The 25,616-nt window shown below is 40.0% G+C and overlaps 1 protein-coding gene across 1 annotated transcript in view; it reads left to right on the forward strand.

The window, feature by feature from the left end:
* The window catches only part of GATB (glutamyl-tRNA amidotransferase subunit B), a 44,248-nt gene that overhangs the window by 9,845 nt on the left and 8,787 nt on the right, over nt 1-25,616 (forward strand). The window contains exons 3-11 of the mRNA XM_059818213.1: nt 5,890-6,003; nt 9,111-9,309; nt 10,294-10,416; nt 13,657-13,770; nt 16,013-16,097; nt 16,470-16,514; nt 17,972-18,161; nt 24,690-24,823; nt 25,238-25,316. Coding sequence (XP_059674196.1) covers nt 5,890-6,003; nt 9,111-9,309; nt 10,294-10,416; nt 13,657-13,770; nt 16,013-16,097; nt 16,470-16,514; nt 17,972-18,161; nt 24,690-24,823; nt 25,238-25,316 — 1,083 coding nt within the window. The remainder of the gene's footprint in view (nt 1-5,889; nt 6,004-9,110; nt 9,310-10,293; nt 10,417-13,656; nt 13,771-16,012; nt 16,098-16,469; nt 16,515-17,971; nt 18,162-24,689; nt 24,824-25,237; nt 25,317-25,616) is intronic.

Genomic DNA, 25,616 nt, shown 5'->3' on the forward strand with positions numbered 1-25,616 from the left:
GGTTTATAAACTCTGTTCTGTCCTAAGTGCTCTGAGTTTTCTCTATTTAACAAGTTAAGCAATCTAGGTTATATTGAAGAAGGCAGATGTTATTCATGTTTAAAAGCCTTTTGTAGCCTTTTTTGCGGAGCTCAGTGTAAGAAAAAAGGTCTCAGAAGGTCCACCTCAAAGCGCTGCTTGACTTTGGATTTGATCACTTTCTGTAACTTAGGTTTTAGCCATTGCTCAGTCCCCTACCTCCAGAAGCAGTGAAGTGTTTTCACTGGATCTTCCTGTATTTAACTTGTCCTGGATCAGATAGCATTAGGAATGGTTTAAATTTCAACTCGCGTAAGAGAGGGAGCATCCTTATGACAGGTCAAAAAAAGCCATGTGCAGACGCAGAAGACTGTGCTGTCAACAGGGAGGGCACGGATGTTAGAGATACTGGACTTCTTGATGGAAACACCATAGAAGGACAGTGTTTGATCATGGATATCATGAACCATTGTATCGCCATTGCGTTGTTCTGTCTTCCCTGTGGGTTCTCCTGCGTGGAACCGGTTCTACATGGTAGAAGTTTATTTGGTTTTAGCCGCTGATGATGACATCTGAGACATGAAGATCACTAGTTTGGGGCAATGCCGCTGAATTGGCTGCTTCCCGACCACCCCAGAAAATAGATTTATTCCATTGAGACCATTGAGCACTTCGCCCACGCAGTGGTCTGAAAGGATTTTTCCTTCTGTGTTTCTTTTAGCAACCCCTGTCTCAAAGGGCTGAGAAACCTAGAGGTCGATCAGTATTTAAATAGTTTTGTATCTGGTGATAACTTCCCATTTTTCTTACTCCCAGGGGTCAGCATTTCTCCCTACTGTTGCTGAATTTTTCTGGTCATCACTGACACTGGAAGATGCTTCCTCCAATTCTAAGCCTTGTGATACGAGCTCTCAGACTAGCTCTTCAGCTTCGAGAGAGCGTGCCCTCTTACTCTTTGAGTACACGTAAAGTGATGTGTTTGGGAGCTGAGTACTTCTTAAAATGTCACAGTTGCCTGGTTTTAAGATATTGCTTGAATGAGTGTGTGCTGCATCACCGCAAGCCAACTTTGCCACCAGACAATAGGAATAATAATATGTTTTGAATAGCAGCATATATCTTCAGTACCAGACTGCAGAAGGATAAAGTTACAAAATATTTTAAGATATATTTAATAGCTGCTCTGGCCCTCCTCCCCCCCCAGTCTTCCTTTGCTGCTTCAGCTTCTCAGTTGCTCTTTTGTTCTCTTTTCTTAAGCTGGAATCTCTTTCTATGAATGTAAGATCTTAATTGAAAATAGCTGGTGCTTTCTCCCCTACTGTCTTGCCCCTTTCCTTCGGGATAAGAACATAACACTCATATCAGGCCAGGAAATGCGCTGTGAAGTAGGTGCTGGACTAAAATGCAGAAGACCCTATACTGAAGCTGCCCTTTTAAAATTTCCCCTGCAGTTAGACACCCCAGTTTTTGGAATACGTGGGCTCTTTGCAGACCATACAAATGAAAAGGCTTAGGTTGGCTTGATTTTTAAATTTTTACTGTTTGCTTAGAGGGATGGGATCTGATTGTACACCTATTGAAATAAATGGATCATTTGGGAAATGGTTATTGTAACGTACATTCTGTACATGCATAGCTACAAGGCAGTTACGCCCTTCTGTGTGTGTGGGAGGATGCCAAGGAAGAACGCTGCATTGAAGTACTCACCTGCAGTGTCAGACTGAATAGTCGCAATTACATTTGGACTAAGTAGATGTAAGAGTAGTTTATTTTGAAGTTTAACTTATGATTGCACTTCAAAGAACCATATATTGGAGCAAGTTGGTACTTTTAACACAGCAAGAATAATAAGACTGACTATATCCATTAGTGGAAGCAAATAAAAATCAGAGTGATATGAAATGGGAGTACTGGGAAATATGATTAGATAGATCTGTTGGGGTTTCTAAAGACTACTGCCTGGTCTACAGAGAGCTGGCTAAGTACATTGCACTACTTCCTTCTTCCAGCTGTTATTTTGAATGAAAAGGAGCTAAAATTAAATGTTTCTTAGATAAACAGTCCTGTAGTTAATCTGATTAATGCTGATTTCTTCATGATTCTAAGTAGGAATGAAGTTCTTAAGATAGCCAATTAATATGAAATCTGCTTTATTAAAATGTGTGACCTAGAATCAAAAACTTTTAAAATTTCTGGGGAATTATTTTGATTTTACTATTTTTAGTACAAGGAATACTTTGTTCCATAACTTAGGCTTCCTGGGTGCGACTGTTATGGCAAAGATTACTTTTTTTTTCCTTAAAAGGTGGCAAAAATAAACTTTTTCCAGGAGAGAGATCAAGATGTTTCTTCTTTTTTTCCCCCAATTATCCTCTATAATACTCATTAGCAAAACAAGAAGCTGCATACCTACTCTCTTTAAAATGTAAAAATGATCATTTACTAAATATAGAAACATATATCTTCATCTAAAAGGGGGCCAGCTTTCTTTAATGTATTAATATAAAGAGTAAACCTGCTGTTAAAGAAAAAGCTGTTCAAAATTGCTTTTGGTGGGAATTTATGCCATTGAGGGTATTGTGTATAGTTTTGTATAGCTATTGAAGAGTCTTGTATTTAAAACCAAGGTCTTGACTAAACTGACCTTACAAATAAAGATGATACATTTTTAAAAGGAGTCTTTCCACTTGTGAACTAGATGTAAAGAACAGACAAGTATCAGAAAAAGAAATATCTTGGTTGGATTGAAATTCCTTTAGTGCTCAGTTACCATGGTGCTCTAGCGGGATAGTGCAGCTACAAGGGAAATGATGCTGGTGTTGCGATGCCATTGTTAAGGTTTTTCATGAGTTTCCAATACAAACAATTTACATTTCCTTTTGTGATAGCTCTCTAGGATTTCCTTTAAATACCTAGGAGAGATGCTTCCATTTTAGAAGACCAGAAATATTTCAGAAGGCTTGATAGGCTCTTGTATTTTGTCCATAGCTATTGCAGGAACTACATAGCTTTCTTTTAAGGCAAGCGCTTTGCTAACATGCCAGACTAGTAGCTTGTCAGTTCAAGCCAGTAATTTAAATCTTTGGTGCTAGTCAAAGCTGTCAACTTAATAACAGCTTACTGCATAAACAAGCTTGGGGGTCTTATTCTAGGTCATTAGTATGGGAAGTTTCACATACTGAATTGATGTTTATCACTGGAGATTATTTGAAAAGCTAGGCTTGTTTGAAGGAAAAGTAGTAGTTTGCTTAAACAACTGCTTTATGCACACAGCCTTCATCACTGGAATGGGTAGTAGTAGTCACTTCAGTAATGGAGCAATATTAAACAGATAAGTTTTGATTTTTGAGGAAGTAGAGAGTGATCTGATTTTTTTTTTTTTTTTTTTAGAGTCAAACAGGGCAGAGGAAGCAGATCTGCGTGGTAGACATCTCACTATGCTGTAGTGGGAGAGATCTGCTTTGCTTTGCAATGCCTTCTGTCACCACAGAGGTCGATAAAGAAGTAGCACAGGAAGTAGTACTAGTGAATGAGTAATGGTGCACATACAGTCGTGTCTAGTATGACCCAGTACACTGGGGACACATACACATTACAGTCATCTAAATGCTTAGTAATACTACATAGAAAATAATCAATACTTCACATTTTTATGCCAGTTTTTCCCCAGAGCCACGAAAATGGTTCATCAGCAGTAGTGCAAAAGCTTCTCACTGGTGTGAATAGTATGTATGTGGGAATTATTTCCTTCACCTTAAAACAGTGTTATCCCTTAGGGTGAGGAGTAAGATACACTCTACCTTGTTTGAAGCAAAAATTGAAAAGCAAGTAGTCAAAGGCAGTAGTTGTACTGTAACCATCAGCTAAACTCCACCTGTGTTTGAAGAATGTGCTATGAGGCTCTAACTGACTGTGACTTGGGAGTTGGGTTTTGTCTCATTGTCTGTTTACAAGCAGTCACAACACCTGCACCATCAGGAAATGTAGCAAGACACCAGTTTACTGCTTTGGTGCAGTGGTGTTTTGAGTCTACTCAGTCGTTATGGAGCCTTAATGGTTTCTGGTGACTAGTTGTTAGAGGGCCGACTGGCATGGTCCTCCCTAATTTGTAAAGCTGAACAGGATCATGCCGTAAGGCTTTAGTAGGAGAAATTTTGCCTGTTTATTTAGAAATATGATATTTTAAACATTGAACAATTTGACTAGCACTGTTAAAAGCTTCCTTAAACAGTAAAAAGAAGTATCTATACTGCCTGGAAGCATTTAATTGTTGAAAACAGGAGCATCTACTGTATAATGAACTGCAGCTATGATACTAAAATAAATTAATATTTTGTAGTTACCCATTTTACTTTAGATTACAGTCAGGACTAATTGCCTTCATTTTGCTGTGGATCAGTATTTCAAAGGGAAATTGTTCTTCCTTTTTTCTCATTTAAGATTTGCTTTATGTATCTTTTAAATTTTTTAATAAATAAAATATGCCCGAACAGATGATGTGTTCTAGTTAGCCATATATAGCTACACGAAAGATCTGAAAATTCCCTCGTTAAATATCTTAAATATTTAATTTCTTGTCTGTATAATCAATTTTTAAGTTTCTGTTACATGAAGAATTGCTCGTATTTTCTCTTATTATTTTGATTTTTGAAATATTAGACAAGTAAAGCAAAGAGATTCCTTTTCCAGCTGAAGACATGGGATGATGGGAAATGTACAGCTGCTTAATCTGTTTTCAGAAATCAGGCTGGAGAATATAAAAAGTAAATACTGTCAGAAACACTGAAGGAAACATTATTTAAGCCTTTTATGTTCTGGTCAATGCAGATGAAGTCATGTAGATACTTTTACATAATGTGCCCCTTTAATGGTCCTGCTGGACATTTACTTCTTGGCAGCTGTACAGTGCAGAATAAGATGGATAAAGTTCTGTTCCTGTTTCAAAATACTGTAAGTGTGAGCATGTCAGAGTTGTACTAAGACATATTCAGTCTTTTTTTCAGTTTTATCTATTTGATGTTAGTTAAACCAACTGTTAAATTAATGAGACCAAATTTATAAAAAACATAACTTTGAAACATTGCTTGTTAGTACTTTCTGGAGTGGAATTTTCTTTCTCCTGTGGATTCTGACCTTGCTGGGGAGATAGAATGGTGTAGCACTGAGAGTGATGGGTCCATGGTGAGAAACCACATTTAACTCCTTTATTTCTTCACAGAGGCCTTGCTAGGTCTTCAGATTACGTGGCATTCTGCAAGAACCTTAATCCCATGGGTTACCCGGGTACTGGAAATGCATGTATATTTGTAGCCATGGGATCAATTGATGTCTCTTTGGTTCTGTTTTAGCAAAGCATGTTAGTGTGCTTAATTTCATCCTGGTTAGGCAAAGCATTGAAATCTATGTGTAGGTAGTCATGAATTCACTGTGGTTCTGTGGTTACAGGTGTTCTGAAGCATTTTACTGAAATGGCACTGCAGTCCCAAATGCAAATACCCTGTGTTTCTAGTTCCCAGTATGACTTGACAGCTGGTTACAAGTCAATTGTCATTTGCTATAATTTGTCTTTTGAATCTTTGAGGGTGCATGAGTACTGGGATGTTAGCAAAAGTAGCAAGCCAGAACAGGGCATACCTCCTTATGTGGTATGACAAAACAACTGAATGGCTTGTTTTTTTCATCTTAAAGCTTTGCAGATTTGTAGCTACCATGACTTTAATGATGAATAAGAACTACCCACACAAGGAAAGAGATCTAATGGTGGCTGAAGGCAAGCAAAATTGAATATGTGCTCCATATAAGGCAATGTGTGGGAGACACATTTGTTACATACTGAGTGTCTGAGCAAAACCATGTGTCATGTTTGCTTAGGTTCTCAACAGGAGGTGTGTAGAAGCAGCAGTGATGACAGGCCTGGCACTCAACTGCAGCATAAACAAGAAGTCCTTGTTTGACAGAAAACACTATTTCTACGCAGATCTGCCTGTAAGTATGCAGTATAGCTGGTCCCTTTACGGCTGTAGGAAAGGACAAGTCTGGAGTACGGATGGCAATAGGGCATGAGTGAAGAGATGCGTTTTCTCTTCTCAGTCAGTGTTCTGCTTACCCCAACAGGATGCTGCACTGTGCCCTGATGAATAGACAGCTGTACCCTGATGCTCACTGATTGAATATGATTGCTCTGATTGCTGACTCTTTGCTTAGCTGCACGCTTCCAGTAGCTTAATGTAATTGAATTGGGAGCTGGAGCTGCTTTGCCCCTCAAGTTCTCCATTCCTGGTGTTTAGTACTAATTGTCTGTTAGGGTAAAAGCAGTCTGATAATAGTCCTTCATTTAAAGTGAATGTATTACAAACACAGGTTCCAGTGGTATAAACATAGTAGTGTCTTTTTTGTGTGTGCTTAGGAACCTAAAAATATTTAATTTCCCTTTAAAACTTTCTCAGTCAGTAGTTAAAATAAATTTTAAAAAATCTGAGAGACTGAGTCTTTGCAGTATGGTTTGTTGGTAGCTTTCTTATTTGGTATAAGGTGTCACTGGAAGTCAAATGCATTTTGCCACACTTGCTATGGGTGTAGAAATATTGAAATAATTTAAGAACCCGACTTCTCTCATTGCAACAGGATGCAGCAGTGTTTGAGCCTTTTTTTCTATATTAATGAAATTAAACCTTTCTAATTTCAATCTTTTTTTTTTTTTCCATCAGTTTATTTGTTCTGAATGTTCAGTTTAACACTAACCTGTCAAAGGGATGACACTAGTTTTACTTCCTTTGATTTTGGGGTGAAGATATGATGACTGCATTAAAAGAAAAAAATCTGTTTCTATTTTATCTGAGAAAGATCAGGCATAGTAGCTTATCCTCTCTTTAGAGGTGTCCTGGACATCCAGAGAAGCAGAGTGGGAGATTTCTCAGGTTCCAAATCAATGTGTAGAGGTGCTGTATTACTAACCAGACTACCTTCTCTGCCACTCTTTTGTTCAGGCATTGGAAATATTTTGAAGTTACACAAAACATATTTAAATACAATTGCTTCCCACCTTAGAAAGACAATTATGTTATAGTTGTCCACTGGAGACCTGGATCTCAGAAGAGACTTCTGGTCTGTTTTCTTCTAGGTTGGGAACTTGTAGCTCTTCTGTGAAGTTGATGTAATTACTGATTTGGTTTCTGGGGATAACTTTGCTAATATTTGTGAGCCATTAAGAGGCCCTTTTTTTGGGGGCTCTGTAGTGAGCTGCTGGGGATGTGAAACACAAACTTACTGGTTTGAATTGCCAATACTTTTGGTTTACTTGTAAAACTATGTTAAAGCCCATTTCCAGACCTGAAGGAGAAAAAAGTGAAATAGCAGGAAATAAAATTTACTTCCAAAATTCCTTTACACATCATAAAGAAACACCAAAAACATCACAAATATGTTTGCAAGCCACCTTTGGTGCTTCTGCTGTTAAACTGAAAACTATCTCTAATATTCTTGTGATGTCTGCTGCTATCAGTCTACTGCATAGAAATTATATGGAAGACTGTTGTCATAGGAAAGAAACCGCATCCATGTGTTTAGAGGAGAAGAGTGAGGTGGAAGAAGGTGTGTACAGCCACCAAGTGGGCTGCTGTTGTCTGCAGACATGAGTTACAGGATCCTCTGGTCAGATAAGCATGGAAATTTGGTCAAGGAGATGCTGACACATTTTATCAGCTTGAAACATGTAATTCTGGCTTTCTACTGGCTGACTTCTGCAGTTTAAGCACTGACAATAAACTGCCCGACCTGCATTTCATAGTGAAACAGTCTAGTCAGGAACCCTGTAATAAGATGCAGAGTTTAGGCTAATGAGCTGTATAGAACAGATAAAATAAATCCAGCTCTTAGGGTTGTTTGACAGTGGGATTATTGTTACTCCTGAAAATGGGGCTTTGGATGGGAAATGGGATTTTTGTTATTTATTGTCACTCACTATTTCAGGCCTTAAAAAAATCATTTTAATGAGAAGTTTTAGGAGATGGGAAGAGCTGTGTGATTAGCATAGGCTGCATAGAGCCAGTTATTTTATTTTTCTTACAGTGATTATGGCTAGAAGGTCATGTACTTCACTGCATATATAAACTGAGCTGTTCACAGGGCCAGACCATTGTTCTCCGTTCCAATGCACTGTCACCATCTCTACATTTTAGAGTAAGCTCATCCTCCCTGCAAAATATGCAAATGCTCCTCCCAATTCATGAAATCTGGCAGGCTTTTTTTTAGATTCTCACCACTGGGGGCATGAGCAGGCTAGGAAGGAGGAAGAGATGGAGACTGTACCTCAACAGAGTAATTGATTCAGTTCTACATTTTCACATCGTTGCAGTTATTCCAATACCTTGTCACTGGCAGCCCCTTCTCTGGCTAGCAGTTTCCCCATTGAGTGGAGTCCCATTTATCAGCTCTGTGCCTTATGTGGGGTTGCAGTGTCTATCTTTTAAATTGCTACACTAATGAAATTGAGCTTTCTCATTTTCCTGATTTCCACCCCCCCCCCCCCGCCCCCCTTTCCCTCTCCCTCTCCTCCCCTCTAATGAGTAAAGTTTTGAACAGGCAGAGAGGGATATTCAGCCTGATAGGAGGATGAGTGATAGTCCCAGCTTGGGGATAGAGGGTACGGTAACTGGCTTCAGACAAGATTTAACATGATCATGGAACCACAGGTGTGGAAGAACCTCTTCTAGTCCGTTTCCTGCCCCAAGGCAGTATCAGTGAAATTTATGTCATCCTTGGCAAGTGGTTGTGCAGTTGATTATGGATTATTTCTACATTAGTATAGTATCTTATACTTGCCTGTATTGAGGAGTGCTCTTATTTTTTCCAGACCTCCAGCTTCTCCCAGTTACGTAAAATTCTAGACCCATCTTCTAGCTTGCTTCCTTTCCAGCTAAGCAAAATAACTTCTGAATTTACATGTGCATGTGTTCTGTCCTCTTATATAGGTCACTATGGAAGATGTTGCATTTTCAGTTTTGTTCTTAGTCTATAATATTTGCACTTGGCCATGCTGCTGCTTTCTGAAAAGTGAATGTCTTATTTGAGTGTAAAGCTAATTTTGTTGACAGGCTGGCTATCAAATCACTCAGCAAAGAGTTCCTGTTGCGGTGAATGGAATTCTGTCATACAGTCTCTGCGTAGACAACAAAATGAGCCAGATGGTGACAAAAAATGTGAGGATTAAACAAATTCAGTTGGAGCAAGACAGTGGAAAGAGTCTCCATGATGACACAAGGAGCCAGACTCTCGTTGACTTGAATAGAGCTGGTAGGCTTGGATTATCTTCCTATTTTTCTCCTCCTTTCTGTTTAAGATGAGTCTTTAAAGGTAAATGGGTGACAGGGAACAGGTGAAAAATAAAAACAGCCTGATGTCTCTCTCCTTGAAAATAAAAAGTCATCAAAATGACCCTTACACTTGAAGCAGGGGAATACTTGAATTTTTTAATGGCCAGTGGACCTTTCCCATTTCTGTTGGTTGATGGCAATTGGCAGTAGCAAGTCAGAAATCTGTTGGCTCCAGTTTGCTCAAAACTGTATGTGTCAGTCGCAGACAGCCACTCAGCTATTTAAGCTCTTGCCACTGTATGCATTGTTGTTAAAAAAATCACAGACCTAGTGAATCAAGTTTGTGTATAGAAGGAGCAGCTGTTGGAATTTGTCAGTGCCTGAGTCAGACATTTCTTTTAATTATTAGCTTTGAAAAAATGTAGATTTTCTCTTCAAACTTTGAAATTGTGAATGGAATGAACCAAATTAGCACACAACGTGGGCAGCAACCAAGATGGCCTAGCCTAACTGGGACACAGTGCTCCGGTGTCCATTGAAGTTAAGGGCTGTGGCCGCTCATATTCTTTGAAAGCTGGATCCTAAAGCTAAAAACTAGACTACATCTGTTTACAGTCCCGTCTGTTCGAAAATTAGTTTAAGATAAATAAATTTGAATCAGGAATCGGATTGGCTTTAAATGGGAGTTCTCCTAGAGAAAGGCAGAAGAGGAATGTGTCCTGATCTGCATGTCATCAAAGGGTGGAGGATTGTCTGTGGTTTGTCTGTTTCTTTAAAAAGATAGGAGGAAAAGTTTTTATGGCAATCTGCAACCAGGCCCATAGTGATGGTTACTAAATATTACATGGGGGGTTATTTTTTTTTTAAAAAAAGCCCAAGTGCTTTCATGTGTTTAGCCAGTTGCACTTTAATATGCCAAGATCAAAAGCTATTGTTGAAAATCTCCTATCTCTTTCCCTGATAGGAGTCGGCCTCATGGAGGTTGTCATGGAGCCTGATATGTGCTGTGGGGAAGAAGCAGCTGCAGCAGTCAGAGAGCTTCAGCTCATTCTTCAAACACTTGGGAGCAGCCAGGCAGTCATGGCAGGTACAGAAGGGGGAAGGGCATGTTCCCTTGTCACCAGTAATTCTCTGCATTTGCAGGAGTTTTGCAGCTTCTGGTTATTTTGCTCTGTGGTTGCTTATAACACACAGCCTTTTCTAGCTGTTGTTTTTACAATCCTCAGAGCCTGTCCTAATGTCTGCTGTGCTTCAGGTGTCCTTATGGGCCTGCCTTCATCTGCAGAGCTTTGCAGTGCTAGATTTTATATTGCCTCACACAATAATTTTACAAGATAAACCTAGGCAGGAAGGAATGTCCCCAGGGTTCTTGTGGTGTTTCTCCCCGTCTGTCCTCATCTTGCTTGCCACAGCACTGCAGCACAGATCTGTCGTAAGGATTAGTTGTGGAATATGGAAGTTATGGGACAAAGCAGTGAGAGCATGAATTATCTTGTAAGTTGTGTGTCAGGTCTCAGCTAGACACCAGATGGGTGTAGGGAGTAAACTTGTGCTGGTGTCACGGGTGAGATGGAATAAACTGTGCATAGCAGATATGGGAGCCGGAGTTAATTTAAGAACCAATAAGATTGCAGCTTTTACCCTATTTGATCATTTCATACACTCACTCTGTCCCTCCCTCCCCTCCAGCATTATGTTCACTTGGTCTCAACTTCTCTTCCCAGTAGGGAGATCTCTGCTGGTCTGGGGAAGTGGGCCAGAAAATTGTGTTGGTTCGTGCTGTGCAGCAGGCTTGCAGATTCCAGCCTCAGGTGTTAGAGGCCAAGGTCTCTAGGCGTCCCCTGACATTTGTCTCCACGCGTCTCTCTGATTATCAGGATCCTCCCCCACTTCCAGGATCTTTCTAGCCAAGATCACTACTATCTTTCTGAGACCATTTCCTCTTTTGGGAACCCCTGATTTTGGCACCACGTCTTCTTTCTGGAACCCAAAGGTCCCAATTTTTGCAATAGGTGATGTGCAGAAGCACAGCGTGTAATCAGCCTCCTAACTGGTGATTCTGTCTCATGTCTCTCTATTAATTGGAGGATTCAGGTCATGCCATTTTTACTCAGTCCTAATGTTACCAAAATTTACAACCAGCCCATGGTTACAGCTAGCAAATAGGCTTCTGCTTGAGACTTTAGAAGTACAGTTTTGGGCATTCATCCCCTTCACACGAACAGCCAATTATCAGCTGCCTATTATTGTTTACAGTGTAAGCTATATTTTTGCCTGTGGCAGCTGGCCTCTCTGTTCCGGCAACAAATTTAGGCCATAGTATAAGTGGATGCATCTCCTGGAGAACTGAGTTAGTGGTGCATGTATCACCCAGTAAATGGGATCCAATAAATGTTGGCTGGTGGTGCAAGTCTAATTTAGTGTAGGGGAAAATAATAATTGCTAGGCATTATATACGTCTCTGAATCTTTTCTCACGCTAGTGTTACACCTGTCAAATGGGGAACAGTTGTTAAGCAGCCAGTTTGCATGCTTCTTCAAAGGCCTTCATGGACATACATTTATACCATCATTTATCACTACTGAATTTGGCCCTAAGATTGCAGTTGGAATTGTACTATGATACCTTTTATTGCAGTGAGATTTCTGACTTTAGAGGAGAGTTCCAGTGTTGGGAATATTTTTCCTCCAGTATAGTTGGCTTTAAAAGTATCCGGATTTTTTTTTTCAAGGTAGTGTTTTTAAGGGTTTCCTACTGTGGTTTTCCCTCATCATAATTACTTGCTTTCAAGTGAGGGCTTTACATTCTCATATTTTACCTTCATTCTACTTGTGTGTTCAGTGGAGGCGAAGTGCCCAGTTTTATTGGGTGTTACTTCATTAACAACAAACAGATGAGAAGATTATTTTATTGCAAAGTGAAAGGAAAAGAAGCTGGGCTTAAAGTGGGCTTACAGGAAAAAAGCTTTTTTAAGAACATTTGGGGCCTGGCTCTCCTTTCACTTATGCCTGATTAACTTCATTGTCTTGTCACATTGACACCTACATCCAAGTAGAAGCAGGTCATCTCTTAAAATGAAGCAAGGGCAGGACAAGACTATTCCTCTTTTGGAACAAGTACTCATTTCACCCCAAAGAGGGAGCACATGCAAAACACTTCTGTTGAAAGAGATGTTGGGTCGTTCCAGCACCTTTGTCCTTCATTTGCATGTCTGGCAAGACTCTATGAAGACAGAGGAAATTAGTGCACTATCATCCAGCCTACTTTTACAAAGTGTACCAAGGCCTCTGTAGTCAATTTACATCTATTGACTGGAATGGATTCTAAAGCTGTAGACATCTTCACAGGTCTAACTCTGAGCTATTTCACGCTCTCTTTAATAATGGTACTGTAGCTAAACAGTGTTTGTTTCTTTTTATCTGTATTTGAAATGAAAATAAAAAAAAAAGAGGAAGACTACAGAAGTTCACTGTGCAATATGGGCAAAATGATGTTTCTTTTTAATACAACCTCTCCTGTTTGTTTATTCCCACCAGTTGAATAACTGTGGCAGGCCTTTTCTTCTCAGAAGGGATGTCTTTAGAGGGAAAAAACTTAGAAAGATACAATTATGAGTTACTTGCGGTTGAGTCATTAAAGACGTCTAAGGATATTATTCCATTTTGGACTAAAAGTGCAGGATGTTTTTATATATAACTGTATTCAGTTTCAGTTTTTGGCAGCCAGGGAAATTTGGGGTGGGGGGAGATTGCAGCTTCTTGAAGGAGAGGAAGAAAATTACAAAAAAATCCACTACTTCGCACATTTTGTCCTTGAGCTGTAAATTTCCAAGAACACCTTAGTAAATCTGTTCAACATAACTGTAAGTTCTTGTGTTCCATGCTAGGGTAGTATATATCCATCAAACTGTAATTGCAAAAGGTATTTTTATTCTGTTTTTAGAGGAATGGAAGCTCACAGTCCACCATTTTCAATTGCTTGTCTAATTCTGCCCTTTATTTAAGAGCTGTGAATCAGAAGCTTTTTTCACTATATGGCTTAGAGGATCTGTGCTGCACTGCACCATGTAGTTTTCTCTGAGAGGAATTATGAGCAACAATTTTTTTTAGAAAGTAGTATTCTTGAAAATTTTGAATGATTGGAGGCAGAGTCTTGAGATGGCATCACAAACAGAACGCTATGATGAGGTGGTTGTTGCTCCTTTCTGAACATAATGGAAGTCTGCTATTAATCCTCTGCACATAACATGCAGTTTATTAATGCATGCCAAGGTTTTTACTCTAGTTTACAGGGCAGGCTATTCTGTTGATGAAGTTTCCTTTTACAGAGGGTCAGCTGAGAGTGGATGCCAATGTTTCTGTGCATCACCCTGGAGAGCCTTATGGAGTGAGGACTGAAGTGAAGAATATCAATAGCGTACGATTCCTGGCAAAAGCAGTAGGTAAGTGATGGTTGCTTCATTACAGTAGCATTGTAGATACTCTGTGTGGTCTGACATGAAATACGTCAGGCTCTTCAGTGCAGTAATTGGCCTTAAATGCCCTGGCTTCATCTGGGTGTCCCATCCGTGCATCTTGCCCATTGTATTGGGTTTGTGTGGCAACGTTTTGCGGGGGGGGGGGGGGGGGGGCTATAGGGGTGGCTTCTGTGAGAAGCTGCTAGAAACTTGTCCTGTGTCTGATAGAGCCAATGCCAGCCGGCTCCAAGACGGACCTGCCAGTGGCTAAGGCCGAGCTAATCAGCAACAGTGGTAGCGCCTCTGTGATAACAGATTTAAGAAGAGGGGGAAAAAACTGGGGAACAGCAGCCGAGGAAGAGAGGAGTGAGAATATGTGAGAGAAACAACTCTGCAGACACCAAGGTCAGTGAAGAAGGAGGGGGAGGAGGTGCTCCAGGTGCCAGAGCAGAGATTCCCCTGCAGCCCGGGGTGAAGACCATGGTGATGGTGAGGCAGGCTGTCCCCTTGCAGTCCATGGAGGTCCACGGTGGAGTAGATATCCACCTGCAGCCCATGGAGAACCCCATGCAGGAGCAGGTGGATGCCCGAAGGAGGCTGTGACCCTGTGGGAAGCCCATGCTGGAGCAAGCTCCTGGCAGGACCTGTGGACCCGTGGAGAGAGGAGCCCACACTGGAGCAGGTTTGCTGGCGAGACTTGTGACCCCGCGGGGGACCCACGCTGGAGTAGTCTGTTCCTGAAGGACTGCACCCCATGGAAGGGACCCATGCTGGAGCAGTTCGTGAAGAACTGCAGCCCGTGGGAAGGACCCACGTTGGAGATTGTGGAGAACTGTCTCCCATGGGAGGGACCCCACACTGGAGCAGGAGAAGAGTGTGAGGAGGAAGGAGTGGCAGAAATGACGTGTGATGAACTGACTGCAACCCCTATTCCCCATCCCCCTGCGCTGCTCGGGGGGAAGAGGTAGAGAAAATCGGGAGTGAAGTTGAGCCCGGGAAGAAGGGAGGGGTGGGGAGAAGGTGTTTTTTAAGATTTGGTTTTATTTCTCATTATCCTACTCTGATTTTGATTGGTGATAAATTAAACTAATTTTCCCAAGTCAAGTCTGTTTTGCCCTTGATGGTAATTGGTGAGTGATCTCCCTATGTCCTTGTCTTGACCTACGAGCCTTTCGTCATATTTTCTCTTTCCTGTCCAGCTGAGGAAGGGGAGTGAGCGAGCAGCTGTGTGGTGATTAGTTGCCGGTTGGGACTAACATGGGTCCAGAAGTTCCATTTAAGCTCAGGCTAGGGCCTTCAGACTTTGCCTGAGCTACATCACAGGTGTGCCAGTTTTCAGTCCTGTCTCCTGATGGACCTTTGACCTGTTCTGTAGTCTTGTTCCCAGTCCTGTCTCTGGACTTACCTCCTGCTGCTTCTGACTGAACTCCCTGGATGGACCCTGGACCCAGGTCATCCCCTCACCTTGACTGAGGCTGTCAGTGGTCCCTGTTAGTAGCACATGCCTCAGTCCATGCTGTTCAGACTAGTGGGACTGCACCAAACAGTGAGGACACTGCTTGTGCTGTGGTTACCCTCAGCTCCTGGCTTATTCCTCCTTGTGGAACAGCCCCGTTCTTGCTGCTCCCTGACAGAATAAATCTTAGTATGGGGTACTGTGGAGATAGCAGCTATGTTAGTCTGCCGTTTTCTTGCAGAGGTAACCCTCTGCATGCAAGAAAAAAAAAGCAGATGATTCAATGCCTAGCATGTTTAGTACAGAAGTATGTTAGCATTAGCTCTGTGTTGTCCAAAGTAGATGATTGCTTTCCACTGAGTACGGTACGTGGTGTGTACGAAGTTCAGGTGCAGCTTGGGTATGAGCAAGAAAGGATGATTATTACATCTCCAAAAGAAAACTCAACTGGGTGATTGGAAGGTCACTAGGAATGTATGGCTTGGCTGCAGTGCCTGGGAGAAAATGTTTTTTATTTAAAGGGAATGAAAGAAGATGAGGGAAACACGCAAAGAAACAGTGCTGGAGAGAGAGACAGTGACTGATCATTCTGTGTGTAACTACTGCTGTTGATTTCATTAAGGTTAAAACAACAAACTATTCCATTAATGCATAGCAGTGAAAATGAAATAGTGGAGTGTAATAGCGCAGTGTAACAAGCTAATAGCGCAGTGTAACAAGCTAATAGCGCATTATAACAAGCTTACTCTTTTTTTTTTTTGTTTCTATCAGACTATGAAATACAGAGGCAAATTGAAGAACTTGAAAATGGAGGAACAATTCTGAATGAAACAAGAGCCTTTGATTCCAAGCTTGGGTGAGTTTTTATTTTGGAGGAACATCAGGAATAGCAGCTTTAGAGTGCCACGGATACCTAGTGACATGATCAGAAGAGGTAACATAGTATTGCTCAACTTCTGTCTTCTGAAGCTAATGTTCACAAGCATAGTCTCCTCACAGGTACTAATTTGTTCTTAAAGTTGAGGCTTTTTCAAAACAGATTGTGGGCTACATCAAGCAGTGCCTGTGTGAAAGTGACTGCCCTCTTTACATACACACATTATTTGAAGTGGTTTTAAGAAGCTCTCCTGATCTTCATGAGGCGAAGTTTTTGTTTTGTGGTTTTGCCATAAAACTAATTCTGTGGTGTACCTCTTACCACATCTTATTTGTTTTGCTTTTATTTTAGGTGCACTGTACCAATGAGAGACAAAGAAGGAAAACAGGATTATCGGTATTTTTTTTTAATAATGTTAACATTTCAAGAACTGAGAATTTATTTCATTTCTTAAGTGTAGTCAGTGTAATGAGCATGTAAAGTTAGTCAGTATAGCGAGTATGTATTGGAAGTTTACCTTCCACTGGAAAGCGAAGAGACCTATCAAAATCAGTGCTGGTCTGAGTAGTTCAGATCTAGAACTGTGTCTCATCTCTGTTAAAACCCATAGACCTTTCCCAAAAACTAAGCTGGAGTACGTTAGCTCAGAGTGAGTAAGTTGAAGGTTTACTTTGTGACCAGTGCAAGTGTATTCTTAAGAATGCCTGACATAAAACGTCAGAATATTCTGAGCTAAGCATTGCTCCTGCTTTAAGTAAATACCAAGGGAAATGATTTTCAGATAGCAGGCCCTGCCTCTCCATGCTTAAATCTACATATATTCTACCATTGATTTTACTAGAGCAGAGCAAGGATTTTGAAAACATCCCACAAACTTTAAATCTGCCTTTTAAATTATTGTTTGTAGAAATGCAGCAGAAAAGGCAGTGATCATTCTATGAATTTCTTATTCTGGTAGGGGCTGGCATGAGGCTTATTTAATAAGACTAATTTGAACAAATGTAAAAGAAAATTTATGACAACCTAGGCGAAACTGCTGAGTCTAAGATATTTCAAATAAAGACCAGAAAGATTATTACTAGTACTAAGATTATGATCAGTATTAAACAGCGTTTTTCAGATTTTTTGTAACGTACTGCTGCACATTTTACATTAAACTTAAAAATCTATGTTTAGGCAGATCTGAAATATAAATTATTACAGTAAATGTAGAGGGTGCCCAGTGTCCTTTATTCTGATATTTTTGAACCCCTCATTTGATCATGTAAGAGTGAGGTTTCTACTTCAATTGCAGTTATTCAAGTGGTTTGAATTGGCCTTCTCTTTAAGGCAGCCTTTTGTCCTGGGATGGCACCCTGCTGAGCAGAGTAACTTTGCTTTTATCACAGCATGAGATTTCATCAAGATTTTTGAAGTTAGTCTGGAAAAGGTTGCAACCTGCCCAGATCACTCCTGGCAGATGGCTGTCAATCTGTGTTTTTTCCCTGCCAGTCCACTCCCGTTTTGTCCAGATCCACAATTCATGCTTGATGCCAAAAGGAATGGGTTGTTTCCATATCTATTATTATTGTTGTTATTTTTATTATTATTTTGGGTGCCGAAGTGTTTTAATTACCCCTTTTCTATCATCAGCTCTTTGACAACCAGTGGCAAATACTCAAAGAAAGAAAATAGGGGCTTTCAGCAGTTCAGGGGCTGATCTCTTATTACTTAACAGTGATATACTAAGTCATGAATTTTTACTATTTTGTTTGGTTGAAGTAGTAGTACAACTTCCAGGTAAGCATAAACTTGTGAAATAAATTTTATTCCTTGTTGTTTAGCTTCTGACTGAAAATAATCATTTTCTCTAGGTTCATGCCAGAGCCAAACCTTCCTCCATTGATTCTGTACGATGCTAAATCTTTGCCAGCTAATATGAACCATCAGCAAGTGGTAAATATTGATTGGATACATGAGAGACTTCCTGACCTCCCCAGTGTGAAGAGAGCAAAGCTTGTTGAACGGTATGGGATTCTTCCTGAACACAGCTTCACCTTATTGGTAGGTCTATTGATCAAGTGCTAAAATAAGCCTAGAAACTTCAAAGTTGCAGGGTTTTGGGAAAGATTTACAAATGTCATATTAACCAGCTGTCAGTTCTCATGGGTGTTTTTTAGTTCGAAATGTGTCCAATGCATACTTTGTACCTTGGAGCCATATACATAGAAGGGTGGGAAAAAGAAACCATACACAGTGTGCCTAGAAGAAGCATTTCTCATGCAAGGTACAGTCAAATAACTATTATTTAATATTGATCTTGTCTGCCTACACATGGCTGCACCTGTGACTGACTGCAACAAATGTACAACTTCCTGCTGACAAATCCTGGTCTGCAAGTGCTTGCTCTTCTTTGTCTTTGGTTCTGGTGCAAGGCTGGGCACATTGTCAGTATTTAACAAACTAATAGATGTGTTTTCCTGACTGCAAAAGCAAAACCCAAAGTTTAAATCTTGCAGTTTCACATGTCCCAGTTGATCTGGCTTCCACATTTTGAAAAAACCCAGACATATTCTTAGGTAAATACACAAAACAGCTATACAACATCGACTTTGACCTCACAATGCAATTTACCAGGGGTAGGTTTAGAAGAGGGGATGAGAAAGAAAAGGATGTGGCAAATATGGATATAAATAAGGAAGTGACAGCAAAATCTCATAACTTCCAAAATTATTCTAAAGGACTTTGGGCTTCTTAAATACAAGCTGCATCATCTCTGTTTGCCAATGATAACTCTGTGTGGGGGTTAGTATACCCACCCAAGATTAGACATTTCACATAGCTAGTTAAGCTAGGACAGTGTCCTTCTTTGGTTACCTCTGTGATAAGTGGAGACAGAAGGAAAACAACTTTAGAGTAAGATTCAGAGCAGAACCGTAAGTACTTTACATTGTCCTTTGGAGGAGTTCCTTTCCTTTGACTATAAATGGAGGGAGAGCAGTGCATCTAACTTAACTACCTAATATCCTTCCTTTGTGTGTCTGTAATTTAATACACTTGTACAGAAGCTGGTTCTACAGAAAAAAAAAATGGTTCTTTCTTCTGAAGAAAGCTGTTAGGAAAACTGCTCTTGTGGTGGTGTGCCATTTTAGTGAGTTGCAGATCTTTTACTATTTGGTGGGCAGCTGAGTCATAAGTCTCATCAAGGTCATGAGGCTGCAGTGATAGCATCAAGAGGTGTGAGTAGTATCTTACCGTTCTATTTCATTGTATAAGCTGGAAAATGTGATTTTGCAGCCAGTATTCCTGTCCAAGCATGCATTTTTTCACATCAACATATTTCTGACATACGAAAATAAACAGACCTCAGAAGGGCAGATAGGTCCTGTACTCTTTTTTCTGACTTTCTTTATTCTTCTCCCCCTCTGTGATGCATTGACCCCTGCCAGCTGCTAAGCACCACAGCTGCTCACTCATTCCCCCCACCTGGGGGGGACAGGGGAGAGCACAGAAAGAGCTAAAGTGAGAAAACTCATGGTTTGAGATAAAGACACTTAAGTAAGTTAAGGAAAGAGGAAGGCAAAAACCCAAAAGTGGTGCAAATGCACTCACCACCTTCCACAAGTAGACTGATGTGCAGCTAGTCTCCAACCAATGACTACCTATCCAAAAATTGCCTTCCCTCGGTTTTTCTTGTTGAGCATGGTGTTCTGTGCCATGGAATATCCCCTTGGTCAGCGTGGGTTAGCTGTCCAGGTTGTGTCCCTGCCCAACTTTGTGCCCACCCTCAGCCTACTCGCTGTGGGGGGCAGAATGGGAAAAAGAGAAAGCCTTGACGCTGTGCAAGTACTGCTCAGCAGTAGCCAAAACACCAATGTCTTGTCAGCATTGCTTTATTCACAAATCCAAAACACAGCACCCTATGGCTGCTGTTAAGAAAATAAACTCCATCCCAGCCAGACCCAGTACACCCACTCCTTTCACTTGGCATCAAACCACTTCTTGCAGGTTTCAATTTTGCCAGTATTGATGGCTTCTGCTGTGTGGTTTCTGTCATCTTTATCAACCAGCCCTATATATTTGCCTCATCAACTGCCCTTTCTTTCCAGCTGTTCTCTGAAATCCAGTATTGCCTTTGCTTTTTCCCTTTTAACTTTTTTTTCCTTTTTGCAATGTATAAGACAATTAATGAGCTCCAAGCTGAAATTTGGGATTCAGCTTGTAATAAGATAATGCATCCATTTGAATGCATGAAGTGAGCAGGTTCTTCATTGTGGGTCTTCTTTTATTGTGCATTAGAATGTCAGCATGTATACTCTCCATAAAAGTTGCTTGCCTGTTCACTGGGAGACTAGTTAACCTTAATTCATTTGAAAACGGTATGTCCATTGCTGTGTTAAGCTTACATCAGAAGTTGCAGAAGATTGCTGATAGGGCCAGATGCACAAATCTAATGAGCATTCTTTTAGGTTAGAGCGCCCAGGAGTGCTCATTAAATAAATGGCAGTGGTAGAGGGATGACTCTAAAATGCAAAATCTCTGTTCTGCGCCAACTTGTTAGAGAAAACATTATGCGCCAAAGTTATAATAAAACAATACCATGCTTCAGCATGCAAGTTAGTTTCCGAGCTTACCTCATGAGCTTTATTCTCATATACAATAGCTACCTGCACGTATTGCAGCACCGAGAATCTGAGACTCCTGCTTTGCCTAATTACAAGATGTACTGAAATGGAAGGAGCGCGTTACCTTTTAATATCTTTATATCTGAAATTTCTTAAGTGTGAACTGCTACATTTTTGACAGTTTTGTATAAACTGCAAAAATAAATGAAGTTTCTGATTTTCTTCATGCAGAACCCTTCTTATTCGTAAAGATACAATTCTTTGCGCCACATAGACTCCATGGTATTTGGGTACTCAATTTCTGCATGCAATTTCTATTTTGCTGTGTAAACTGGTAGGCTGGCAAATACATCAGTCAAGAAGGATCTCTGACAACTTTGCTGGTTATGGTATTATAATATTTTTGTCTTGTTTCCTATTAAGTCAAAAAAATAAGACATACTGACATAGACATTAGTGTGATGTTTTGTTTTCAAAAAGCGTGCTGAAGTCCGGGGGGGTCCAACCAAAAAATAGATCAGTTGTCACAGTACAGCATTAGAAAAAAACAGTCTGATCACTTCCTTTCTCATCTGAATTTCAAGTCTTCCTGTACATTTACTGTTCCCTTGCTTACTCAGGTAAAAGTGGCAGTTCCACTTGAGCTTTGGCTTATTGCTCTGGTGGAACAATTACATTGGTGAATCCTTCGAACAGTCAAAAGTGGGATGCTGTAGAAGTAGTTTTTGACCATTTTGTTTATGACATGCCATCTTCATACACGTTGGTGTGCAAGTGACTTAATGCTTATTTTTAGAACTTAAATCATTTTATAAGAAGCTGTAGGAAAAAGTTTGAACTTTCTTTGACTGCTCTGCTTGTCTGCTTTAATAGGCTAGATTTTCTGGTTTTTTCCCTGACAATCTTGCACATATTTGCAGCAGTTGTTACCTCACAGTTGGTTATTGTGGGAACTGTGATGGTGAAAATGGGAATAAGAAAGCAGAAAATGATATTTTATTTGTTAACATTGATGTAGTTTTTTCTTCAGTTCTTTGGGAAACATTATTGGTCTTTAAAAGCATAAGTTTGCATTACAGACCCAATGTCCCTGAAGATTGTACCCATGGTATTTTGTAAAATAATGTATTGTTTTAAACTTGTTTAAAAAGCATCTGGAATCACTCCACCACTAGTTTTTTTCACATCTCAATACTATTAAGTAATCATTTTAAACTGTGTTTAAGAAAGAAATTTGCATCTGGTTGAAATATTGGTATGTCAGGTTTCATGCCAGTGAGACTCTAATGAGTAAGTTAGAGCATATTTAGTGTGTAATGAGGGCACCGAGTGAGCCTGGATCACAAACACGGTGCTGCAATTCCAGCTTTCTGGTTTTCCTTCTATGAGGATTAAAATATGTTACTCCGAATTAAGTGAGAACAGTGAGTTAGCATTCCTGTAAACCAGCACGTTAGAGCATGCAGTGGTTTTCAGCTCAGATCTATTGCAAGTGACAGGTAGGTGTGTGTTGGTAGTTGGAGTGAATTTGGCATGAAGAAAGTTGACCAAAATGCAGAACAAATTGAAGTCAAGTTCAAGTAGTACAGTATCTAGAAATTTAAGCTAATCAAGTTATGCTTGCATTTTTCTCATATGGCGAGAAAATAAGGAAAATGTTTCATTTCTGTCAGTCATTTTGATGTTTTGACACTGCCATATTCATTTCAGTCTAGCATTGCTTGGCTTTTCCTACTCTTTGGCTACAGAAAATGACAGTCACTTTAAAAAACCTGAAATGAAATGCAAAGGAATTTTGGGGAATATGTCTGGTGTTATGTGCACAAGTATGGGGCTCAGTATCTGGCAGCATACGTAAATCTGTCTACCTGAGTATTCCTGGGCTTTTCTCCTCTTGCTGCCTGGAAATCATCTGATTAAAACGTGAAGGCTGGGTATGTTTGTCCTTAATTTTCAAAGGTCTGGCAGCAGGGTCAGAGCTGTAGCTCCAGCCAGGTTGTTGGTATCCAGAAATCTGAATGTGCCCACTGCTAGAGATACGCTTTCCAGCCTGTACATGATGAAAGTGTTGGACATGCTGCGTCTTGAGTTGTGTAGCCTGCATTCAGACATGTGGCATCTGCAGACATTGTTTTCGTGTACATAATGTTGTAGCTAGACCTACTCTGCCTGGAGTGTTTGTAAAACCTTCTGCAGCATGTGTAAAGAAACCAGCATTTGTATGCGCTCGCGTTGTCCTACCTAAATTGGATAGGTGTTTTTGTGGAAGGGAACCCGCTGTTTAACTAATCAGTGTTTATTTGTGCTAATGAATCCTGAGGTGAATTAGAAGGGCTACAGTATTTAGTAATGCATCATTTTAGTAATTCCACTTAACGCACATGCAGTTTTTAATCATGTTTTCTGTACTTTGGTAATCACATCATTCCTTTACTGTATTTTTTAAGTTTTGTTCCTCTAGTCTATTTAGCCTTAGATTTTACATTATTTGATTACAAAGTAACTGCTAGATAAATTTGTAAGAACACTGGAAAAGAAGGGAATTATGTCTGTGTGTATTAGATAGATAAATAGGGGGAGTTACAAGATTTATCTTGGTTCACAACAGACCTCAGTGGCTTTCCTAGGCTGAGAACTTGGTTTCTTTGCTCACTGTCTCAAGGTAAAGGGGACGGGTCTGATTTTTGTCATACCAGTTTTACAGCACATCAACCATTAATCCAAGTGCATTTTGTTCTGTTTCACAGAACGGAGAGCAGTTGTCTGCAGTCTTCTCAAAAGCCATACATCATTACCACTGAAAAATGTGGTATCTAGAGCTGTTGGAAGTTTGTGTTGTGAAAGTTTTGAGGAGGAAAGTCTAAAATTCTGTATTGCTATGGTGATAAATTGCCTTTAAAAACAAGGGCAAGTGAGACTGTTTTGATGGAATGTGTTTAAGTGGAAAAGTCAGGCTTTGGTTTAGTGTGTACCTGCACTCTTTTTGCTCAGAACTGTTCAGAGAGATCTGGCTGCAGTCAGCATGTGCTTGGAAAATGTTTTTGCTGTGATGATAGTACACTTAGAATAGCTCCTTGGCTGTTTCTAAACTGTTACTCTCACAACTTCTGAGAGCTGGCTTGTCCTCCTGTGCATTTATGCCACACACTGCAGAAGTCCAGTGGTATGCTGGATTTGGATTCCTCCTTGAAAAGGTAGGAGCTGCCACTTAATATCTCTTCAGCCTTCAGTAGGCCTAATGAGTTCTGTGCTACAGTTAAAGATCCATCAATGCCTTGATGACAAACAGCACAGCATTCAACAGACTGTACAGTATCTGTTCTAAAAACAATCTCAGATTTCACTTAGGCTATAAATTGAATCCCCTACTGTCATACCTTCTGAGCATGTAGGGTGCTGTGGAAAAGCTTATATAGCTTCTCTGAAAAAAACAGAAAAATAAAATCTTGCTTCTTACAGTGTGGCCTTTCCGTATTATTTAAGGGTGAATGCAAGCTAAACTTACTCTTCAATCCAAAATAAATAGAAGTGGTTGCAAGATCAAGAGTGAAATATCTGTAGACAGTTTCAAGAAAAATCTTTTCTTCGTAAAAGGTAGCGTGACAGCCTGTTAGATGGCAGAGTTATATTTTCTAGCATTACACACATTTAAAGCACATGAGGAGGTGAGAAAGCTTCTCCCCAAATGCTAATTTTAGGGAGGAGTTAAGAAAAAAAGATCACTCCTTTATTGGAAGTTCCATTGAAACAGACAGACTGGCAGATAAGCTGTATATACCTGTTCTAGACTAACATAGTTTGTTTGCTGTTATGTTAATAAAATTACTCCGAAGTCTTGTGACTTTACAATTAATTCACAAAATCATGTTTACTTTAGGATTGAGTATTTATACTCCACAAGTAATTGTATAATTAAACATGTTTGCACTGTGGTATCTTTTTGATGCATTTAACTTTTCTTAAACAGAATGAAGACGGATTAACAGAATTCTTTGAAAATGTGGTAAAACAGACCCAGATGAAGCCAAAGAAGGTGATCGGCTGGATTCTAAATGACCTGCTCAGTTATTTGAAACAACATTCCCTTACAGTAAAGGAAAGGTCAGGCTTCTTGACTACTACAGTGGTGAAACAAAAGTGATCCTTTTCTCACGTACTATGAATAGTATCATGTCACTCTGTTGCTCGCTTCTGCTTTAGTTACTATCTGTGAAGTTTGTTACGCTACGCAGTACTACATAGGCCTTGATGCTGTCTTGCTGATTGGAGTTAACCAAATACCTTGTAGAGAAGAGGACCGTATAGTAAAGAGTTGTAATCAGAGTCTTCCTTCTTTGGAATATGACAATGGTAAGGCATAATCAGGCAATCAATACCAAAGCTGAATATAGTGTATCATGAGGAAAAATACTAGCTTGTCATGCTAAACTGTGTGATGTGTAGGCAAGCAACAGTAGCCTAGATATGTTACTTCACCTTATTCTCTGAGGTAACTTCTGCCCTTGTTTTCCCTAGCCCAGTCAGTTCTTTTCTCCTGGCTGACCTTCTGAACCTTCTAGAAAAAAAGGAAATTTCTTCTACAGCAGCAAAGCAGGTAAGTACCTTTTTGATTTTACTGTACTTTGAATCTGTGGCTGCTTACTCCATTTGTGTAGCAATGTTACAATCAATCAGCATGTACCAATACATCAGTTGCTTTAAAAGGAAATTATTTGGAGTGTTGATGAAGGATACATTTTGTACCTACTATATATATATAATAGATGAAAATGCCTTGTGTGTATATAATCTTACAGATATATCTGCATATTCAGTATTAGAAGGGGGCACAAGCCAAATAGTAGATTAAGCAATGTGAACTGAAGTCAAATAAATAAATCCTGCTTTTGAACAG

This window comes from Gavia stellata, chromosome 5 (assembly GCF_030936135.1).
Source record: "Gavia stellata isolate bGavSte3 chromosome 5, bGavSte3.hap2, whole genome shotgun sequence".
Classification (NCBI taxonomy): Eukaryota; Metazoa; Chordata; class Aves; order Gaviiformes; family Gaviidae; genus Gavia; species Gavia stellata.